The sequence below is a fragment of the Rhinolophus sinicus genome, chromosome 2 (assembly GCF_057876585.1).
Source record: "Rhinolophus sinicus isolate RSI-liver-muscle chromosome 2, RSI-T2T, whole genome shotgun sequence".
Classification (NCBI taxonomy): domain Eukaryota; kingdom Metazoa; phylum Chordata; class Mammalia; order Chiroptera; family Rhinolophidae; genus Rhinolophus; species Rhinolophus sinicus.
In genome coordinates this window covers 31,939,757-31,963,664 of record NC_142502.1, presented here as the reverse complement: position 1 = coordinate 31,963,664, position 23,908 = coordinate 31,939,757, and the positions used below count along the sequence as shown (strand labels likewise).

Below are 23,908 nucleotides of genomic sequence, written 5' to 3'. Positions count from 1 at the left end.
CACATATTTTTAAAACAGAAAAATATGCGAGAAAATAAGGTAAATAGGAAACAAAGAATATATATGAAAAACAGTCAAGATAGCTTTTTAAAGACAACTAAAACCAACTAAAAAGATGGTTTTTAAAACCATCTTTGAAAGGTCAAGAGTAAAACAATAGTTATTCTACAATGAAGGTCATAAACTGGGAGACTGTAGCTCTTAAGATGACCAGATAGTCCCTGGACAGGCTTTGTTTTGTATAGCATTGGGCTAGGAGTTTATTTTTTGGTTTTGAATTTAATTGGTTGCCGACATTCAAAAATTTTTAGAGTTCACATAAAAACTTAAATTTCTACACCCTCTTGAGAGGCAAGATACTATTGGGTCAATATTCCCATAGAGCGAACTCTGCTGGGAGGTAAGTGCCATTCTCCTTGGGTATCACATGTACTTTTGAGGCCAAGTGGGAGTTGGCTTCCCCACCTTGTTCTCTTTGATCCCCATGTCAAGCAACAGCAGACATTTATCACCAGTCTCAGGCTATTGCTTTTTACAGTATAGCTGAGGATGGCAAAATATTTAATATCCATTTTCTGGGGATTTCCAGTCAAGAGGGTGGAGTAGGTAAATGCTGTGCTTACCTCCTCTCAGGACCACATCACTTACAACTAAACTACAGAACAAGCATTATTGAGAATCACTTGAAGTCTAGCTGAACGAAAGCCCTACAATTGCTGACATACAGAAGCCATCTCAAGACTAGTAGGAAGGCAGAGACATGGAGCGGCTTGGTCCCTCAATTGCGTGTGACCATTAAAAATAGGGAGGGCTATTTCAGCTGCGGAGGTTCCCCCCCCCCCTGAGGAGTGAGGGGTCCTAGCCCCACCTATCCCAGGGTTTCAGTTCAGGGGAGAGAAGTTCCCATAATTTCTTGCTGTGAAAACCAACAGACTGTGGGTCAGTAAGACGGAAGGCGGAGGCTGCACTCTCAGGCGCTCCTCTTAAAGGGACCATGCATTGACTTACTTACTCTGAGTTCCAGCGCTGCAGCAGCAGCTCCAAACACCAGGGATATACGAGGAGGAAATGAATTGCCTAACTTCAGGGTGAAGGCTGGAGGGGTAGCTTTCTCTCAGATGGAGGAGCTGGCGGAAGCCATTGCTTCTCTGCTGAACCCTCCCCTCCCTGCGTGCGGACGCAGGCAATCATCATATCTGAGTCTCCATCAAATTGGCTATCACCTTTCTCGTCCCGCCCTACCGATTCCCTGAGATCACACCCTACCCAACTTTTGGGCACACCCAAGCCTCTTTCAGTGGTTTTTCCTTATAAACAGCCTGTTGTATCTCATTCTGTGGACTTGACTAAAATCTCTCAAAGGCTCACAGTTCAAACAAGAGGCATCTGGCTTAGGTGTGTCCTGTGCCTCTGGCTGAGCAGCCTAAGCCTGGCAATGATGGCAGCCAGCCTTGGCTTGTGGCTTGGCCTCTCATGTCACCTCCAAGCACAGCACTGGCAGCAACCATCTCTGGATTGCTTTGTGGCTCATATCAGGTGGCCCCCAGCAGGGCACAGAATGCAGCTGAACTTAGCCTGCAGCTGGTCACCTCCCAGGAGGCCCAGTAGCCAGCTTCAGACTGGGCTGAAGCACCACCAGGCCACCTCCAAGGATGACAAACACAAAGTGCAGACTGGGAAGTCACCAGGGTCAGCCCCTGCACAGTGGCTCCTCCACTGTAGTCACAGCCAGTCCTCACAACCTATCAGGCTGAAGGTCAATCCCTCCTGTTGATGTGTAAACAGCAATCAAGTCACAACTACAACAGGAGGGCACACAGAACCCACATAAGGGATACACCTGGAGTACCCAGCTCTGGTGACAAGGAAGACTGTACTACTGGGTCACACAGGACAGACACTGCATAAAGCCACTCTACTAAGACTGGGAGACATAGTAGCCTACGTAGAAACAAACACAGGGACACAGCCATAAATGGGAGATAAACAAATATGTCCCAAATAAAAGGACAGAACAAATCTCCAGAGAAAGAACTAACCAAAAATGGAGACAAGCAATCTACAAGATGCAGAGTTCAAAACACTTGTAATAAGGATGCTCAGTGATCTCAGGGAGAACTTCAACAAAGAGATAGGAAACATAAAAATGATGATAGAAAACATAAAAAAGAACCAGTCAGAAATAAAGACTGCAACAACTGAAATGATGAACACATTACAGGGAATCAACAGATTAGAAGAAGCAGAGGATCAAATCAGTGATTTATAAGATTTGTAAGGTAGCAGAACACACCCAATCAGAACAGCAAAACAAAACAAAACAAAACAAAAAAACATGAGGAGAGTTCAAGGGGCCACTGGAGCATCAAGCATACCATCATTCACATTATATGGGTACCAGAAGAAGAAGAGAGAGAGAGCAAAGAATTGAAAACGTATTTGAAGAAATAATGACTGAAAACTTCCCTAACCTGGCAAAGAAAAGAGATATACAAGACTAGGCAGCACAGAAAGTCCTAAACAAAATGAAACCAAAAAGGCCCACACCAAGACACATCATAATTAAAATGCCAAAAGTTAAAACAATGAGAGAATCTTAAAAGCAGTAAGAGAAAAGCCGTTAGTTACCATTATTAAGGAAGCTCCCATAAGACTGGCAACTGATTTCTCAACAGAAACTCTGCAGGCCAAGAATGGATTGTCATGAAATATTCAAAGTAGTTGAAAAATTTAAAAAGGGGGAGGGGGATGTGAAGGGGAATAAGAGGTTCTAATTTCCAGGTATAAAACAAATAAATCAGGGGATGAAATGTACACCATGGGAAATATAGTCAATAATATTGTCATAGGATAGCATGGTGTCGGATGGTTGCTGGACTTACGGTGAGTACTTCTTTAGGTACATAGATGTTGAATAACTATTGTGTACATCTGAAACTAATATAATATTGTATGTTAGCTATATTTTAATAAAAATCTTAAACAAAAGAGTACTGAATGTCAAAAAAAAAAAAAAAAAAAAAAAGACACAGAACCAACTAAGGCAAAATGGCCCAAACAGAAAAAATAATAGCTGTTTTCCAATCCAAAGAGGGAAAATGCAAGATGGATCAGGAGAGATATGTGTTTTAATTAGAACGGGAGACAGATTTACTTTTGTAGACATGAAAATGATTCCTACTAGAAAATGCACAAGCTAAGGATGTCTGTTGTCATATGCGTAATATAACCTGAGTGACCATACTGAAAGATACCTGGCCTATTTCCCTCACTCACAGTACCCACTGGCTCTGCAGGCATCTCCTTGTTTTCAACAAATACCGAGTAGATGCTATACCGATCTTGTTTTCTCTTTCCCAGTTTGACTTTGTCTCTTAGACCATACAACACAACAGCAATGCACAGGATTTCATAACAAGTGTCTCTCTGGTGTTTATCTTCCAGGTTAGCATTTCAATTCATTTTTGAGGAAGCTGGAAGTTCAGAACTGTTATTCATCTGTCCATTGATTTCAGGAGAATGTATATTCCAGAAGCCACATATAGTTTACTTAAAGTAGATCCTAAGACAGAGCTTTTCCTTTTAGTTTCAAGTGATAACATTTTAATATTCAGCAGACTGCTTGAATAGACCCGAGTTGTGCGCAAATTCAGATATCTCTTAGTCTAAGCCTCCCTACGGTGTGGGGAGACTTTATGAAATGTGTAAGATAAATCATTACAGGAAACACAACAAGCTGTCTTCTGTCTTTACTTAGGATAGTGTTGAATCAAATAGCATACTGCCCCTATCTTTAATAGGGATGTTTACTAAAACACTGAAATGCATCTAGGAACGCTGTGAAGTTTCTGAGTATAGAAATATTTTATAAATATTCTACATGTTATACTGGGATATGGGACAGAATATTGATATTTGGCTATTTGGTTATGAAAAAGGAATTCTTGCTGAAGTGCGCAGAAATTAAATGTGAATGTGCATATGTCACTCCACTATAACAGTCAGGCAAATCTCAAAGGCCATCTCCCAAAGCTTACAGACTATCTCATATTTCCAGTTGAGCTACTGAGAGTAATTTATCTCCTGCATTTTAATATTTGTCGGTATCTAATACGTTTTTTAGATGCCAAGAACTTATATCTATATGATTTTCTGGCAACAGAGCAGATTTGAGAGGAAGTTGATGTCCGACTTCCAAGGTCATTACATGAGTACCTGGAATCAAGAGATTTTCAATAAGGTGAATATTGAATGAGCACATTAGCACATCAGTACAGAGGTAAACATGTCTCCTCTCCCTCCCTATCCATGCAAAAATATCTTTGTTTATCTCTCAATCTCAGAGGTCATTTGACTGTGACATAGCCACACATTCACGCAAAAGCTTTTCCTTTCTCCAAAGACTAAATATTAGAAAAAGGAGAAGCAGCTCAGACTAGAAGGCTAACACTTATTTTCAAGAGTCCTTGGTTAAAACTCATAAATTCCCAGTTGCTTGTGTCTCTGCTGATACACTTCCAACATTTCCCAAGTGATAGCATATAAGAAAGGGAACTATATAATTCAACTTTATGACAGCCAGTTAAGAAATAAGGCCTTAACTGTGACGAGCATAGTCACTTTTTAAGAGTTCTGCCAGGACATTTCCTGCCCAGTGGGACATAGCTGAGTGGGACGTGGTGATGCATGGGACTACTCAGGGTATAAAGTATGATTTTTTGAATATGAGTTTTGAGAAAAACAGATGCAGCACCCCTCCCCTCCCAACTTTCTTCTGATGAACTGGTCTCTGTGGTGCCCAAACAAATCATGACGTTTTCATTTCCTGTCAGAGAAAGAGGACTCCTTTTGTTCTTTGCTTGTGTTTTGGAGGCCACACGGACCTCTGAGCTTTGTGAACAGTGGTATTCATGGTGATTTTGGTGGTGTGTGGGTGCAATAATGTGAGTAAAAATGAAATCAGAGTCAAGCACCAAAGCAGAATCCTCCATAGCATTTACATTACAAACTTCACTGCATGAAGAAATCTTGGGTAAGTTTGTAGATTTTTTGGTAAATGTATCCATGTTTAAATGGAAATTAGTCTTTCTATGAAAAGATGAAGACTTTTTATCTAAATTCTTACTAATAAAAGTCACAAATGTTCTAATAATGTACATAGCAAGTGGAGTTCAAAGATGCCCATAAGGATTAATACTTTATGAGAAAATCAATTAATGAGGAACGATAAAAATGAAGTGTCAAATTTTCCATGTTGTTTTTCAGGGAAGCAGTGTGTTTAGTGGAAGAGAGTGAGCTGCTAAGTCAGACTTAGATTTGAATTGGTCGACAAATCATTTATGGTCTCAGCTTCAATTCAATTTCATAATCAATAAAAAAGGGATAATCACTACTATTTGTCAAGTTTGTTATAAGGAAGCAATAAGAAACTATCTGTCACATAAAAGACCAGTGACCATATAAATACAGATACGCAAAAAACAATTGATGTCAATCCCATGGCCTTTTTCCTCTCCACTCATATGGACTTTTTGAAATTCAATTTTAAAAATTAAAAAAAAAAAAAAAAAAAGAGAAATTAGTGCTTAGACATTAGTTTTACTTCTTATAGAATTTCTGGGTATTTGGGAGTGAAGACATGAAAATTAGGGGAAAATGATGTGCAAACAAGAACTGTTGTAATTATAAAAACTTTATTCACTCTTACTTTAATCAAATCTTTATAAGCACCATGTCATGTACTGGCAATCTAGAAAGAGGATACTGGAATGCTTTAGTCAATAATAAACTGCAAGCTGGTGATGTGAAGTTACAGCTAGAGGGAGAATGTGAACTAGACCACATTTAGAAAGGATCACTTGAGAATCCCATGACAATGCACAAAACAGGAATCTGTCATTGATTTGCTTACACTTTCTATGTTAGAATCCAAAGCTTGTGCATGTAAACATAAAAAAAAAAAAAAAAACATTTTATCACCTTGACAGTTTACAGTTTGCTAAAGCTTGACCCTGAAAGCATAAATGTTGCGATTTTGTTTTCTTGACCAGTGCTTGGTCATAAGCTGAAAAAAATCAATGCCTTTAAAATGTAAATGATGCTTAAAGGCTACGTTCAACATTGTGCACATCACCAGCATGGCCTTTGAATGTGTTCAATTCTCAAACATGATCACCAAACCATTATTTCTTTAACTAATGAAATTGTGAAAAATTATACATTATCAACAAAATGTTTTAATTTGGTCCTATATTAGAAGACCCAATTGCCAAGGTGTTTTACATCAATTTAATTCACAAGCATGTACACAAGAGAATCACTATAAAGAACACCGCTTCCTGATTTATGAATAAAAAGTTTATCCCCTACTTACACTAAAACATACAAAAAATAATCTACAAAAATCGTTTACAATTGATTTTAGTGAAAGAAAAAGCTCTCTTCAGAAAAAAAAAAATGATTGTGGTGGTAGTATATTAGCCATCAAAAAAAGGAATGTCAGTAACCAATAAATATAATGTGCTTTCTCCATATAGACATATTTACACTTGAGTCTTTGGCTTATGTTTATTTCTAAAAAGAACTTTAAATGATCCAGCCATCATTGCACATTAAGAGAAAATAAGCCAGTTATATATATTTATATATTCATATAGAGATCTGCTACACTTGAAACATATAAAAAATGAACTTTACTATGAATTTGCACAGCTTTTCTTTCTTATTCCTTTAAAGAGTTGACATCTTTTATCTAAAAAAAAGGAGGAAAATGCCATGTAGAAAGTACTAATTCATGCAACATGTGGTGGCTGCGCTAGCAAAACCAGGAGAGAAAAGGCTGCATATTCACTGTACAAACACTGATAAGTTCTCATTTGAATCTGGTTCTTATTAAATATAATTTATGTGGCACAAAATGTGGATGCTTTCATACAGTAATAGAAACTAATTGAGTCATTTTTATTAAGATACACAGCTCCATAAGAAAAATACTTTTACCTCTCAAATGGAAAAGTCTCCCGCCCCCCACATTAAAATCTTTCTGCATGGATGTAATAGGTACAACAGCTGCTTGCTCAATGGAGGAAAAGGTTTCTGTCTGGATGCTGAGGTCTCACCCAGCTAAGATGACTCCAGGTATTCCAAAGCTACATCATAGCAGAAACGGTACTGCTCCTGAAAGACGTTAACACAAAAGGATTGAGGAATGTTAAGAAGACCAATGGTGAATAATAGCTACCAAATTAATACTCTGCAAATGGTTTAGATTATTCAAGAATTACAAATTATTTTTCCATACACAAGTTGACTATCTGGGTCATACATATTTTACATTTAAATCGCTGTTTAAGAAAAAGAAACAATGTAAAAAAGATATGTTGTCTTTGCCTTATATTTTCTGTCAAATTAAAAAAATCTACAGTATTTTGAAAGCTGATTATAATAGTAACTCCTGATCATTACAGAAAAATTTCCCAATATAAAAAAGTATAATCATAAAAAAGATTGTTTATAATTCTATGATCAGAAAATAAAATTGTTATTTTGCTTCAGTCTTTTTTATGCATGATTGAAATAATAATTACATTAGAGTAAATATAGTTTTATATGCATATTTGAGGATGTAATTTTATATTTTATTGTTTTTTGTATAACAGTATGTAACTTTTCTCCACATTATTTATCACCTCTTTAAATATTACCTAAAAGTCTAATATATGGATTGTTTGACTATTAGATTGCATTTATATTTTCTTCTATTATAAATATAATGCTACAGTGACTAAATGCAAATATTGTTCCCCACACTTCAGATATTTTTCCTCAGTAGTAAAAAGGAAAAAAAGAAAGAAAAAAGCGAAGAAAAAAAAATAGCAAGTCAGTCATTTCAAACCTCCACTTCACAATTCCAAATTCTTAATTTGACAGTTTTTGGCTCATCAAAGTATTCAAGTAATTTCAAAATGGTTAGCAGTTCTTACATTTTTTGGAGCTTATTTGTATCTGAAAATTTATTCCTGTCACCTTGATATATTTCAGACAATTTGGTTAGCAATAAAATTTGAGTTTAAACTGCCTTTCCTCTAAGTCTACCTATGTGTTACTTTACTATGAAGAATTAAAAAAAAAAAATCAGAGACTGTGTTACAAATTATGACTTTACAATATGTAATTCATTAAAAACTTTCCAGTTCAATCTAAGTAGATAAAATTCGGGCTGAACTGGAGAACAATGTAAAACTCATATTATTTCTAAAGCAAACTTCCAGGTGTCTCCAGCAATAAACTAGGGTAATAAAAACTTTCCCCAAGAGGTCTTTATCAATCTTAACCTAATTATCAAGTAGACGTGATTTAAAGTAGCCTATCACTGTGACAAGCGCATCTGAAGAACCAAAAACTGCTTGAAAGCAGTTATGTCTCTTTAATCAGTCTCTAGCAATTTGATTTACAGTCTAAATTTTCTTACCAGACTTCTCAGTTCAAGTCAATACCACACAGAACTAATAATTAACCGTGATTAAACATAAGCCCAAGAGTGGGGAGTTTTGTCTGGATTCATGGGACATGAATTAAAGGTAAATAGTAACTCTTTGGAATGTTCTAGAATGGCAGAGTTTAACCATAGAATATTTTTTTAAGTAATGGTGGAAAACCAAAGTGAAATTTGGAGGTAAAATTTGAATTCTGAGGTCAGAAGTGACCCCACTGATGATTTTAAGACTTGACCTGAAAGGTGAGGCAGAGTTTACATTAAGAAATTGTCATACTTCAGAGTTTAAAGCCATAACCACTACCCATCAGTTTTATAAGATGACCTGAGTGCTACCTCAAAAATCCCTCAAATCCACCCCAATTATTTCTATCTCCATTGCCAAACACTCCAGTCAAATCCAACATCACCTTGTTTGGACAACTGCAATAACCTAAGGAATGAGGTGGAGTAGAGGGTTTCTGAAGACATGTAGAAGGGGAAAATGTGTGTTATCACTCTCTTAAAAGTGAAAGAGTCTAAATGTAACTCTTCAGACTTTGTCTCAGGAAGCAATACACCTTTTGTGTGAACAATCCATGAGCAGGAAGTGGTGAAAATACTTTAAAGGTTTATCAAATTGCTCATTTTGGTTATCTGATCATCTTGATAAATGTAGGGCAAGCAACAATGATGAGTTGGTTTTTCTGGTTTACTCTTCTGTGAGCATAAAACTACACAGCTGCTCCTGACCTTATCCCACCGTGCACACGTGTAACCCACAGACATTTCTCTTTAAAAGTGAAATGTGAGAGTGAAGTTTCTTTCTTGATTCTTCATAGCGCTTCACCCAGATCCACTCCCACATACAAAAACCCATCTGTTCTTATTTTGTAAGCCATGTTCTGATTTTATGAGTCCTGGAAAATTCAGGTAGCATCATATGAACTATGCTCCATAACCAATAAAGGCTGAAATTTGTCAATGACAAAAGCTTTAAATGTTATAATTTGACCAGAAATGAGAATTATAAATAACAACCAAAATACATTCCAGGTGCCCTTTAAAAACATCGGATGTCTAACGTGCTGATATAATTTAGGAATATATCTCTCAGATTAGTTTTACCAGTTAACTCAATATGCTTTAAGAAATAAAAATAAACACGAATAAAGCCTGGATAGCAGGATTTATTCTTACTATGAAGCCATTTACCAAACTTCATTGTAGCAAATGTTTATTGCCCACAACAGAGACAAAAAAAAGATCCCATGCATTTTCCAAATAAGTGAAAATAGTTCTCTTTATCATTAGCAGTTTATGTAATATGTGATTAAGTTATGTGGGTAGAGCGGGATACTGGGCAATTCATCATTTAGGCAGGAAAGTCCCCACAAAGACCCATTTACACGTTTGATTCCCTGTGTGCCTATGAAGTCAAATCACAAGTAGGTAAATGACTGACTAATCTCTATGCTCCCTTCTGCCTCTGAGACTGACTCACCGGGGCCTCCACCATGTTGGGCTTGCTGTTCCTTAATGTCTTGACTGCATGGAACACATCGACAACGTTTTGCCGTTTCACCATTTCAACAACAATTCCTATAGCACAGAACATGCCACTTCGCCCGCCACCATTCCTGAAAGCAAAGAAAGCAAAGGTATTTTAGACTGAAGTTTTGGGTGAGCATAGATCACACAATTAATTATACATGTTTGGGAAAAGAAAACATTATTTTTTAAATTTTTGTCGATTTGTGTCTTCATTTGCTTATGTGTGCAGGTATGGGTACAGGGCAGAGGAAGGACACTTGAAGACATTGTTAGCTCAGTAGCTTGTGTTTGGGAATATACTATAGTCATAAATTGCCCCAACCTAGATACTCTGAGATTTTTGATAAATTTGTAAACTGTAAATCAGAAAAGTGGTTCAGAATAGTGTTCCAAAGAGTTTAAATCATATAACAACTACATAATAATCAATTTTTAAAAACATACAAAAATAAAATTAGTTAGTAGTTAGAGGATTATGAGACAGGGATGTTATTTTAATATCTATGTAGGTACATATGATATGAGCCGGGGACTCTTTAGCATAGAAAACATGAACGCTAACGATGAACACCAAGGCTCCCCTCAATGGCCAAGCCACGCTGCTATACTCACAGGCAGTGGATGATCGTCCGGCCTTCCCCTTCCTCACATTCCTCCTGCCATTTTTCCACCTGCAGTATCAGTTTCAAAAATGACCGTTTGGAGCCAGGCACTTCTCGATGAGAAGCCCACCCTAGATACTGAAACTGCTGTACCATCAGATAACCTTCCTGTGGCTGTGGAGGAAAAGTAATTTTATGTGATTTGGGACTAGGAATTTTACACCATGATATAAATGACATTTACATTGGATAGAGGCTATGAGTCCTAAATATGTACATGCCAGTGTAGAAACAGTCTAAGTTACAGAAGCAAGAAACATGAGAATTAGCCTTTATACAAGCTTCTTCCTCATATCCACCATCAGATAATCAATTCCTATATTTATACTTCTAAAGTAAGTTTTAAATTCATCTCTTCTTTTTCACCACTGACATCATTGCATTCCCAGTCACAAGTTATGATAATTACCTCCTAGTTGATCTCCCTGAATAAACTTGGATCTCTTTCCAAATCATTCTTACTACAGACATCATGCTTATTTTGAAACGCAAATTTGATCTGATTATACTTCTGCTTTAATGGCTTCCAAATGATCTTAGCATAAAATCGAAATTGTTGCCACGGTTTACAAATCCTTACATAATCTGGCTCCACCTCCTACCTCAACCTTCCCTCTACTCTAACACAATATTCAAGTGTCAAACACATTGGCCTTCTTTTAATCCATTTATCAAGTAATTTATTGCCTTGGGGACTTTACACATACACTCCCTTTTGTCTTGAACATTTACTTCTTTCTTGAACCATTCCACCTAGCAAAATACTTCAAAAGAACAGAATTGTTGAATGAGGCATAAAACTTTAACACTCAAATAAAAAATGTTAAGGAAGAATATGCAGTACATGAGTAAGCTATATTGTAAGACATCAGATCTGAACCTCCAGACGGCTCATGCATCTATTTGTAGGATGAGGACATACCTAGTACAACACCCAACTTCTTGGTGTATGCTAAATATTTGATGAGGCGGATGACATTAAATGAGATTGGGTACAGAAAAAAATTAAAAAATGAAAAATCCTGCACTAATAAGGACCAGAACACCAAATATAGAGGAGGATAAACAAACAAATATGCTGACAAAAAAATGTAACACTGATGTGAGTTCCTATTCCTAGAATATTTTTCATGTAAACGGCTCAATTAACAGACAAGTTTTACTTTCTTAGTTTAGCAGCTATGGTTTCTCAGCTAAAATATTACTAGACCGTAATGTAACAGATGTGCAGACATAATGAGATTTCATTTAAATTAACATCTAAGATATGCATGAATATTATGACATGATTGAAGTTATCTTTTTTCCTCCACTTAAATGAGCAATAGAATTGGATAGGATTTTATCTCACACACACACACACACACACACACACACACACACACACACACCAGACTTATTAACCAGAATCACATATAGCCATTTTGATATGAGAAACACTGAAATATGCCAACCCTATACACAGTCAAAATAATATACATACTAAGAGCTGCTCCTCTAAAAAACAAAGCAATATTTCTTTTTAAAAAGAGAATAATTCCATGCAAGTTACTAATGTTTTCAAAGTTGCTTGCTATTTGGTTACATAATCTAAACAATTTTTAATAAGACTTTTTTTTTTTTTTTTTTTTTTGAGGGAGAGACCCCAAACTTAATTTGTCATTTAGCACAAAGCACAACAAGAGTCAGGAAAAGAAAGACTCCTGGGGACACAGTTGCTCCTTTGCTCCTGGGAAAGGGCATAGTGGTGGCAGCACTGGTTCTATCCATAGATCTGGGCAGAGTGAGATGTTGGGAAATTTAGAAAGACACAATGGTAGGTGGGAGGAGAACCAATGATGTCTGTGATTCACCTTTTCCTTCATGCCTGGGTTCTCCTTTACACATAGGACTTGGACTAGTGACATGGAACCATTCTATAATGGCTGAGCCGACATAGCTTTTCCTCCTGAGGTAAAACTCCTTCCCTGTCATTATTATTATTATACTCTTATTTTTTAACTGCATGCTTTTTCTGAGCTTGATGTCAATATGACTAAAACATGTAGTCAACCTGGAGATACATTTACATGTGCTCAAGAGCCAGGCTCAGACAATCCAACTCAATTAAGTCAGTGCGTCTGAATCTAGATTTTCAGGTAGAATACATGAGTCTAGTAATCAACCAGGAAACTTCCAGCTTTGGGACTAATTATGTAACACTACTAATTCTACTTTTCGTGTGGTCTGAATGGAGTTATACCCTGTCATGGTATGATCCACCTAGTCTGGATCAGGTTAGGAAGAATGATTAAATAGTGACTTACTCTTGTTAGATTGCATATCCTAAAAATCCGGTTTATCACATCACAATCCATTGAACAAGACATACATTCCACTTGGATAGGGCCATATCGTAGCATCCCTTCTTCTGGCCAGTACTGAGGGCAGCCCTAGATGATGAATGTTTTGAAAGAAAAAGAGAGTAACTTTTTCTAACTGGGGTGGTATAAAGCAGTTTATAGCATTTTTATTACTACATTATAAAGTTGTGTATAAACACACAAAAGCAACCCATAGCCATTAACCTGGGATAAGTCCACTTCATTTAACATCACAATGGAAGTACAGCCATAATCATACACCAATCTCCAGAAGTCCTTCACAGTGTTTGGCAGAGGGTACTGTGTGACGATGAAAGCAGCTGGCTGCCTGTAGCTCTGTGAAGAAATAAGGTAGATAGAGAAACATAAGACCTTAAACTGTGAAGGATTAGAGGTAAAGCCAAGGGTTCTGTGATTTAAAAAATACAATCAGTTGTACAAGCAGATTCAATCCACTTCAATGTCGGACCAGTAAGACGTAATAGCTTCACATGGAGATGGAAACATTGCTGTACAAGGCATGGAATGAACAGATTTGGACCACTGGAATGTACTGCAACTAGTAATTAGTCAAACTGATGCTAAGAAGTTGATGTCTCAATAGCAATTCAAGTCAAGAATTTAAGTTTTACTTTGTTGAGAAAAGTAATGCAGGACAAATACAAAAGAAGAAACAAACAAACTTTTTGAGGTTAAGATCTTCCATGAAGTACCTGTCAGGCTATTGCAGGTTTCCAAAGGTAATCAGCCTGAGAGGCTGAAGGCAAAGTAGGCACAGAATTCCCTGGTGTGTATGTATGTCCCTTTCTATCAATCATCAATCAACTATTATATATGTGAATGTTTGGCTCTCCTCCACTCCAAATAAGAAAAAGCACATATGCCCCAAACTCATGTGCTCTTACATTATATGGGTAGTAAGCCCATTCTGTACATCTTATAGTTAAACCACCTCCCTTAGTTACCTTGGCATTTCTAATACACATCAATAAATACAATGATGGCTTTAATTGTTTAAGTATTTTCAAGTACCAAAGAATAAAACCAATGCACTCCTTGGCCCCATCTAAGAGGGAGTGACTTCTCGTTTGCTAAGTGATCCTTCATTGGGACACAATAAATTATCTTTTTCCAGAAGAAAAGGCAATGCTTATCTGTCCTGGTCAGTCTCTTGTTCTGCAGATAAGCATTCTACACTAAAATAGAAATGAATATTCCTGTGTAATAACTTCAAATAATGATTTGTATAAGAAATAAAATAACTAGATAGTTGCCTGAGATAGACTTCCTTAATGCTGATAAAAATTGCCAGTGATCTATCTCGTTTATGTCATTCAACTCTTTAAGTCCTTTAAGTGGCTTAACATCAGTGTAGAAACTGGTCCTTCAACTCCATTGATCCTACTACCGTTTGGGAAATGTTGCCAACCATGGCATTCCACTCCATGAAGGATGGCGGGATAAATGTGAGGAGACGATAATTCACCTGGCTGCTTCTAAATGACCTCAACATCTTACAAAGTTCCATCTGCAACTCGAGGGAGTCCCTCCTAAGAAAGACATGAAGTCTCATGAGAAAGGAAATGAAGAAATCAGCTTTCGTTCTAACGAAATGTCTGCTCTAGAGGAAAGTAACGCAAAGAAGGCTGATAGTTATTAACTTATTTTTTGAGTCACAGGGCAGGGGAGATGGAAGAAGAAGAGATGATAAAGGAGAAGACTGAAGATTTCCTATTTTTTTTCAAAGTTCTGTAAGTACATCTAATGCATCCAAGGCTTTTAAATCACAGGATCCTCAGCCTTATTCTGATGCTTCACAGGCATGGCAAAAGGGTCAATAACACTAATTATGAGGAAAGAGGGGAGAGGGAAGGGGTCAGTGTTGACCAATGAGCCCTATTCTTGTAAGCCAAATCAAAACTTACTTTTCTGAAGTCCCAACTACACTACTAAATACACAGGGCAGTTTCTACTATGAAATACATCTTTGTTGAATCAGAGAGAATTCAGCAGAGTAGAACTAGGTAGAGTACAAGGCTCAGTCTTCATAACAACTAGAAAACAACCTGGAAATCTAGAAAAATTTGACAGAGATGCCAAAGACAAAAATGAAAGGCATGAATTTTTTCCTTCTTCCCTTTTCTATTCATCTTTTCTTCATTACAAATCTAGACTTAGAAGCATAAAGGTCTTGAGTGTTTTCTCTCTATATTTAGTATATTTGCCTTTCCAGACAATTAAAATGGAAAGAAATGGTACAATGAGAATCCATGTGATTTCAGTGAAAATGATTAATGGCAAGGCAAGACTCTGGTCACAGCAGGGATGGGAACTTTTCACTTGAGCTTGCCTTTGGACTACTGTGCTCTGCAGCATGAAAAGCAGCCAAGTGACTGGCTAAAAGGCTAATCTCAGAAGTAGAATGTAGGTTTTCCTAAGTCTCTTTATCGGAAGCTAATTTTGGAAAACACAATAGGAGCAACAACTTGGAAAGCTTCATTGTTAGTCACAAAGGAATGATCTCCGACTTCTAATTTCTTCTTGCTATGGTTCCAAAGGCTAAAGGGCAAGAACTAGAAATGTTTACGAAAGAAGGTGATAAACTATTTAAAAGAATTCTGAGCCTTGATAGCCTTCTTGATTCTTCCCAAGGTAACCAAAGCAAGGTGGCTAAAAACATAATTTAAAATCCTCTTTCCACGCTGTTCTGTCTATGGGATGCTAACATGCTGAGTACATGTTCTTCCACCTACAGTTTATGAAGACTGGAGTGAGGCAAGTCAGTCCTTTTATTCTGATGGATGTGTTAACATTATGTCTTCCATGTCTTCCCCAGTTACTTAGAGACAGTCTATTAACTAATGGCCAATAAAACAAGTTAGCTCTAAATTACATTAAACATCAGAGATAAAAGTTCCCCAAATTAACATAACTTCAGAAGGGTATGGCATTCTATGGTTTTTAAAACTCCTTCCTAAATGTATTCAAAATAGATAAGCATGACTTTCTTTTGTGAAAATGATTAAGATGAAAAAATCTTACCCGAAGACATTTCCTTTTCAGAATATAATAACTGACAATCAAGCTCTACATTTACAATAAAGCCTAAAACTTAACAGTTCCTAAGAATCCCTGTAGGGGAAATTCAAAATCATTCTCCAATAAAATTGTATTTCAATGAAAGTTTCCAATTTTCCCTTTTAGGCCATTTTGATTTTCTTGAAAAGAAAAGTAGCCAGTGTTCATTGCACGATGTAGCTTTTCCCGACACTTTACACTAACAAAGGGAGCAGTCTCTTACATCCATAAGGGCAGCATTGATGTAGTTACTACTCTCCCCATCAATTGTAATTAAAAAAGGCAGACATCTGTCAGGTGGGAGCATGTCCATGAAACGGTTCTTGTCATGGTTCCTTGGCAGGCATGCTATACTGCAGTCTTCAGCTTGTAGTCGAGGGGTGACTGAATTCAAGGTCTACAAAGAAAAGGGAATCGAGGTTAAAAGACAGTGACCCATTTAATAGCACAACACAGATTCATCTAGTATTTAGGACGCCAAGTAGAAAGCAAAGGATTTGTACAAGGCAATGGCGTTTGCCACTTTGAAAGACTGATAGACTTTGTAGTTAAAGCTAATGAAGCCTGAGAAGTGACAAAGAAAAAATATACGCACTGTTCAATGTGCTTCTTAAAAGGAAAGCTGAACAATATCACTACCTGCAAATTGCATGCCTAAGCAAAGATAATGCAATCAGTATCCCATGATAATGACCCATCATCAAAGTTGGAAACTATACTTTATAAAAACGTTTTGACATGATATATTTAAAGATTGTGGCATGCTGCAAAGAGTACTGGGCAAAGAATCAAAGTATTAAGTATCTAGAGGGACTTCTGACTTCATAGTCACACACCTTCACAGGTGTTTTAAAGGTCCTATAAACATTTGGGTTCTTTTTAGAAACGATGTCTAGCCTAAACTTCAGCTATTAGTATTAATGTGCTTGATTTCACATTTTGATCAGCATAGAAAGCCAAATCCATTATACTACATAAAAAAGCATTGTAAGTATACACAACCCTCCACTAAATTTGACTTTTATGATACCTTTTCTCCATACCCTTTTCCGAGTCTGAACTCATTTACCCTTCATGATATAGCAGACATGAGCTCATTAATACAAAAGTGACTCCATTATATGTGTAATGAAATAGATCGGTATTATATTATATTTAAAATTGGGTCAAAGGTTATAAATTTGACTTGAAAGACCTTCCTTACAAGAATTAATAATACCCAGAACAAAGTGAAATAAGTTGTTAGTAAAAGAAGACCTAGAAATAGTAAATACCTGGAATTCATCTTTGAGATGTGAAGAGTTAGTCTGGGAGTCTATTCGAATCATATCAAAATATGCAGCTTTAAATTCACAGACAGGTATGGCAGTTTCTCCACATAAACAGGCTTCTAAAATGGCATCGTGAATAAAAATGTACTGTTCCTATCAAAAGAAAGAAAAAGAAAAACTTTACACTATTTTAATAAACCTTATCTGCATATCAAAGGTAAAGAATACACAGAATTTTCTTTCTATGGAAATATTAATAAAAGTACCTATATTTTACTATTGACATGTGAAAAACATGGACTCTTTTATTTGGAAAAGGCTAGAAAAAAAAGTTAGAGGTAAATCAACAATCAACATACCTCGGTCTGGACCATATTGATACGACGAGATCTTAAGGCTTTGACACAGTTGTAGATGTCAACAACACCCTCTCTTTCAGCCATGTCCAGCATGATATCAATCACTATGTAACAGCCAGTTCGTCCAGCACCAGCACTAAAAAAAAACAAAAACAAACAAACAAACAAACAAAAATTAAACAAATTGAGAATTGAATTGAAGGACTGCAGGAAGCACGTCTATGGAACTTTAAATAAAGATCCTTCTGGCTTTCAGAGAGATGGAATCTAATTTAAGAAAGCACAAGACTGCATAATTTGTACATATTGTACAAACACTTGTTAATGTCCAAAAAAACTTCATGTAGAGTATCTGTTCTGGTATAAACTGAAGACTGGAAGAAGAGTTCCAAACTAGACGATATAACTTTCTAAATCAAAGTGTGTTTTAATAATAATGTACACAGAGGGTGCCAAAAAATGTATACACATTTTAAGACAGGAAAACTGTATTAAAATTGTAATACTCAATGTATACCAATAACAAAAGATGAATACAAGTCATGTTCGACTTCTGCAATTACAAGTGTTCAAAATGGTTATGATCAGCATCCAGACACTTGATTATGGTGAACTACTGCTTGGACAACATTGAGCAATGGGTCCACTTGTATACATTTTTTGGCACCCTTGGTATATGTCATTCAAGCTCTGTAGTTCTTATACAGTCTTCATTTTATGTAAATCAAATACACATAATTTCAAGCTCATAGAATTAATCAGGGAGTGGATTCAGGCTTTAAAATTTAACCCCAAATTGAAGACTTTTATACTCATAGTTGTAGGTTTTCTGGCAAAATTCAAAACTGCTGGCTCTCTTAGACAGAAGTTATAAATACCAAGGCAAAAGAACACGAATTCCAAAACCTTTCAATGGGAAATCTGAGGAGCCACAAGGCAGGAGGAAATGCTAATGTGACGCTGGGGAAGAAAACAGTGGTTATCAATGGGGAGGATACTGATAGAAAGAATATTGTTGAATGGTGATCTGAAGGAAAAATAAAAATGAATTGTTAGGTATAGAATATAATTCTTAACTGGTCACTAAGATAGCCACTATCGTATGGTATTTAAATCACTACTTGAAGCATGATATACTGCTGATTATTTTACCCCTTGAGAGTGCTTCTCTAATTTTATATATAGAAGTCAATGGAACAAACAAGATATAGTTGGGATTTTGGCAGGGAGGAAATTCCCTGTGTAGTCAGTTTTCTCTTTTCCATAAATTTAGAGATACCTGAGTCTAAGTAGAAAATGACACTTCTGTTTCAAGAGAGTATCTAAGAATCTTGGGGCACTTCTGAAGCAAGCGATTCATAGGAAAGTAAACATCTATGATAAGTCAAGACACCCCTGCCTGAATTGAAAACCTATTTATCTCATTTTCCCAATGCATAAATAGACTATTAACATTATTTCTTTGTTTTCTAGATGTGGTCACTTCTCTTAAACTCACTGTTCTTTAAGAAATTTAAGTAAAAGATACTGTGGCTATCTCTAGTGCTTTCTTTTTGCCTACCGTCTCTAAATCACAGTTCCCAGGGTTTGAGACAGGAAAGTAATTGAAGAGTACATCAGATTTCTTGAGGAGGACTGAATTGAAGATTTTTTTTTCAGGGTATACAGTACCTGATCCTTATGGGATGACTTATTCTGTGCCCCCCCCCCCCCCTTTTATACATGGTCATTTAAATTCTGAATAGGTTGGATTTTCAGAAAGAAAAAGAATGCTGAAGCACAAACTATTATGAGCTTGGAGGAGAGAACATATGAGAATGTTGTGCAGCATTTACGAAAAGCTTTTCAGATTTAGTATATATTTTTCTGTTCGCATCTCAAAATGAGGCCATGTAATTTGCTTTTAGTGTCTCGGGATGCTTGTTTTAAGAGAAGTTCCTAATCAGAAGAAAGTCTTGAAATAATGTTCACATTTTTCTGGCATGTATTTGCTGGATCTCACTAATGCAGCTTTCAATGTCCTCTGATGGATGACTTTTTTTTTTTTTAAACCTTAAATACCTGTTTTATAGTACAAATTCTTGCAATTTAGGCCATTTAGTAACTCTTACATCTCACATTTAGTTATAAAAGCTGGGATTCTATCGGGAATTTACCAGATTGGCAAGGAATCTCTATTTCATTCTACCATTTCATACAATATGGGATTTGCAAAAGCAATAAAAAAAAAAAAAAAAAAAAAGGAAGGAAAAAAGCAAACCAAAACACAGATGTTGCCACTAAAAAGCAGTTTTCTACACTCACAACTGTGGACAACACTACACACATTAGGATGAATGCATTTATTTTTTTAAGTTTCTATTTTATATCCTCCTTATGCTAACTTTTATTTTATTGCTGTTTTACTTTATCTGTAATACGTACAAGCTGGAACCTTGTAAACATGCATTACTTTTTTGTGCTTAAAAGCCTTATCACGATACCTTTTTTTTAAAAAAAAAGCTGGCTGTACACAGTCAACACCATTTGGGACCATCACTTACCTGCAATGCACAACGATGGGGCCAGCACTGGGAGGGTTGGAGAACTTGACTCGGCGGATAAAAGAAAGAAGCCCTGTAGCATGGTAGGGCACTCCATGGTCAGGCCAGCCGGTGAAATGGAACTGTTTAACTTCACGGATCTCATTGTATCCCCTCTGTGCAAACATGTAAAGAAGTATTTTTAAATGTTCAAAAATAAAGTCATGAAACGCAGGCATAGGTACTTGACCTGATTGACAACAACAACAACAACAAAAGGAAAATTTACCAAGATCATGCTTTTTCTGAAAAAGGGTGCTAGCTTGACATGGCCTAGCCTAGGAGCATACCTTTGTTGTCAGACAACTGCCAAAGAAAGAAAATTAGAAGCCTTGCTCAGTTTTATAAGTCTGGCTAAATTCTATTTACTCTGACAGTTTGTTCTTTGCTAGGAATGAAAGCACATAAAATTATTAGGGGAAAAAGAAGAAATGGAAAAGCTAAAATGCTGCCCTGTTGACCCAATGCGCTGGGTTCTCAAGTGGTGTATAAATGCAACATTCTTGCGTCTCACCTCACAAAGAGATTTTAATGCCTTGCTTATCCATGTTGAAAATGGTTTTGAAGCATAGCATGTAGAGATTTTCCAGGACATTGGTACTCTAGATTGGTTTATAAAATATACAGACAGCTAAACTGTTCTTTGGGCAAACTATTTTCCTTAACCCTGTGAAATAATTCAGCACACAGAGTATTATTTATAGTAACAAAAATACAAAATGAAAGACGTGAAACACCTATTGTTGTGCCTCTTTCTTATTGGGTTAATTGAAGAGAAACCTTTAAACGTACACTTCAAAGCTTTCTTCTTCTGCTTTTGCTGTTGTTGTTAAAAGAAGCCTGTAGGTTATGGTAGCACAGCTTGGAGAGCATAGATGAAGTGCTGCAGAATTTATTTTTCAGAATCCATATTTGAAGCAAAAAACAAAAACAAAAACCCCACTATAATCTATACAATTCCAACTCTACTGTGAGCTATCTGTGAAATCTCAATCTCTTGTTCAGTCAGAATAGATAGAAAAATTGCATGAAATAAATGAAACAACTGAAGAAAACTTATTTTTAGATTGTATCCTGCATAGGACAATATAATTTGGAAGCCAGTGATCACGTCTTATTATTCATTTTAGTTATAGTTCCTAGCACAAGACCTTACAGAAAGCAGGGCTCAATAAGTAATTATAATAATGACAATGACAAACACCATAATGGAATCATGTAAATGGAAAAATCACATGAGTTACTACTTTTGAAGTCAACTCTACTGAAAAAGGCCATAAATTGTTCTAAGATTTGATTTTAGACAATTAATTCACCTTCTACATATTAATCCTTTTACTGGAGTTACTATAATGGCCTTTCTCTTTTTAGTAAAGTTTAATATCTGGCAGCATATGTTCCCTTATCATTCTTTTTATTTAAATTTTCCTGAGTAATTTTCAAATATTTGGTTTAAAAAAATGCTCTTTTCTAGTTCTAAATAACAACAATAAAAGCATATTGAACATAAAAACCCAATGATATTCCAATTAGTATTGCATTCAATCCATAATGTGGTATTAATGACAAGTATTCCCATTCTGGGGCATATCATATATTTCCATTTATTCACATCTAATTTTTTGTTCTTCAATACATTTTTGTGGTTTTATTCACCTAGAACCTGTATCTTTCCTATTAAATATATTATTAGATACTTTAGAATGTTTTTATTATTGTGAAAAATATCTTTTTAATGTCTACATTCTTTACTGCTAACATGAAAGTTAGGATTTATGTATATTTATCTTGAATTAGTCACTTAAATGATTATTCGTTCCATTTAAAAATATTATCTCTAGTTTTCTTGGTATAAAATGATTTCGCTTGAAATAATTTTATCTTTTCCAATAGTTATGCAGTTTATTCCTGTTTTCATTTGATAGAGCTTCCTAAAATGTTGACTATTAGTGAGAATGATCATCCACATCACATTCCTGATTATAACAGCAAAGCCTTTAGTTTTTCACTGCTTAACCCGCATGCTACTATTATTGACTCTACTTATCATGTTTAAGGACTCTCATTTTCCTGATATAATTAGAGTTTTATTATAAATGCTTTTAAATACAATTAAGTACACTACAGTATCTATTAATAAAATCACATGGTTTTCCTCCTTTAACGCAATGACATAATGAAATATCTTACCACAGTTGCAAAATCCTTTCATTCTTAGAAAACAATCATGATAGATCATGTGATCTTTTCTTAATTCACGTTTCGATTCTAATTTTTAATATTTTATTTAAGTTTTTTCAAGCATTTCTTTAATGTGATTGGTTTGCAATGTGTGCATGCACACACTTGGGAGTGGGAGAGATAGACTGAGAGGGAGAAAGAGCGAGATGAAAAAAGAGGTGAAGAGAGAAGAACTTCTTTAAGTTATTCTGTTATCACAGTTAAGCTAGCTTTAAAAAATATATTTAGTTGGTTTTAATGATTTTTTTATGGTCTAAATAGTTTGATTAACACAGGCATTAGAAATTCTTTAAAGATTAAAGAAACCTCAACTATGAAACCATAGTGCAATTTTAATGGTAAATTTTAAAAATCATTCTATTTTCTAATGTCATCTGTTCAGATTTCTAACTCTACCTGGTTCAAATTTAGGAAGTTATTATTTGCTAGAGCATCCGTGTATATAGACTACAATCTATATCTCTAAGTTTATACATAAGATTTTTTTATAATTTTCCTAATAGCTAGTATAACAGAAGTCATTTCCCTTTTGTGTTTTCTAAAATACATGTTGTGTTTTGATTGTTGCTCATTTAGAGTCAATGGTGTTTTATTTACTTTATTGATCTTTTCAAGTAACTAGCTTTTTGATTTAATTTATTCTTTTTTGTATTTCTGTTTTATAGTTAAATTTTCCTTTGTTTTATTGAGTTTTTAATTTTCTAATTTAATAATTTTCCACATTATCTAATCTACCTTTTAAAACGAAATCATTTATGGATATATATTTTTCTAAGATGATAACTTATGGGAAATTTTGATATAAAAATATTGATTGTTATAGAATAATTTTAGAGGTACTTTTTCCTTCAGGATTATTCAAAAGAGGCTTTGATGATTTCTAGGAATTTTTTTTTTTTTGCGGTATCATGGGTCAGTAATTTGTTGTTATTTTCAGTTGGATTTTGGAAAGCATCTTGACTTTTTGTTATGTATTCAGGTTTTCTTTATAACTAAGTTTATGATTGATTTTCATAAAAGTTTCACAAATTCACAAGAATGTATATTACGTATTCTCTCTTTCCATAATAATGGGATCTAGCTATTCATTAAATCAAGCTTGATGGTTCTCTTTTTGAAATCTCCTGAATCTTTGCTTATTTTTTGCTACTTGATTTCTCTAAGAAATTTCCATAGATGTTCCATAGTTGTGATAATAATAATTATGCTGTTCTGTATAATGCTACTTTCCATTTAATATTTCTAATTATTTTTAATGTTGGTAAGAATACTTACAATAACATTTGTAAAGAATGGCACTTCTAGATCATAGATGTATAATAATG

The 23,908-nt window shown here is 35.4% G+C and overlaps 1 protein-coding gene across 13 annotated transcripts in view; it reads right to left on the bottom strand.

The window, feature by feature from the left end:
- Positions 1-5,676: 5,676 nt before the first annotated feature.
- The window catches only part of PTPRK (protein tyrosine phosphatase receptor type K), a 504,015-nt gene continuing 485,783 nt past the window's right edge, over positions 5,677-23,908 (bottom strand). For 12 of the 13 annotated variants that reach the window (XM_019729449.3, XM_019729452.3, XM_074333559.2 and 9 more), the window contains 9 exons: positions 20,304-20,458; positions 17,761-17,896; positions 17,405-17,554; positions 16,354-16,527; positions 13,257-13,388; positions 12,996-13,121; positions 10,640-10,803; positions 9,978-10,113; positions 5,677-7,176 (listed from right to left, as the gene is read on the bottom strand). In XM_019729449.3, coding sequence (XP_019585008.1) covers positions 7,123-7,176; positions 9,978-10,113; positions 10,640-10,803; positions 12,996-13,121; positions 13,257-13,388; positions 16,354-16,527; positions 17,405-17,554; positions 17,761-17,896; positions 20,304-20,458 — 1,227 coding nt within the window. In that variant the 3' untranslated portion in view covers positions 5,677-7,122. The remainder of the gene's footprint in view (positions 7,177-9,977; positions 10,114-10,639; positions 10,804-12,995; positions 13,122-13,256; positions 13,389-16,353; positions 16,528-17,404; positions 17,555-17,760; positions 17,897-20,303; positions 20,459-23,908) is intronic. The other variant, XM_074333560.2, reaches the window with a different exon arrangement.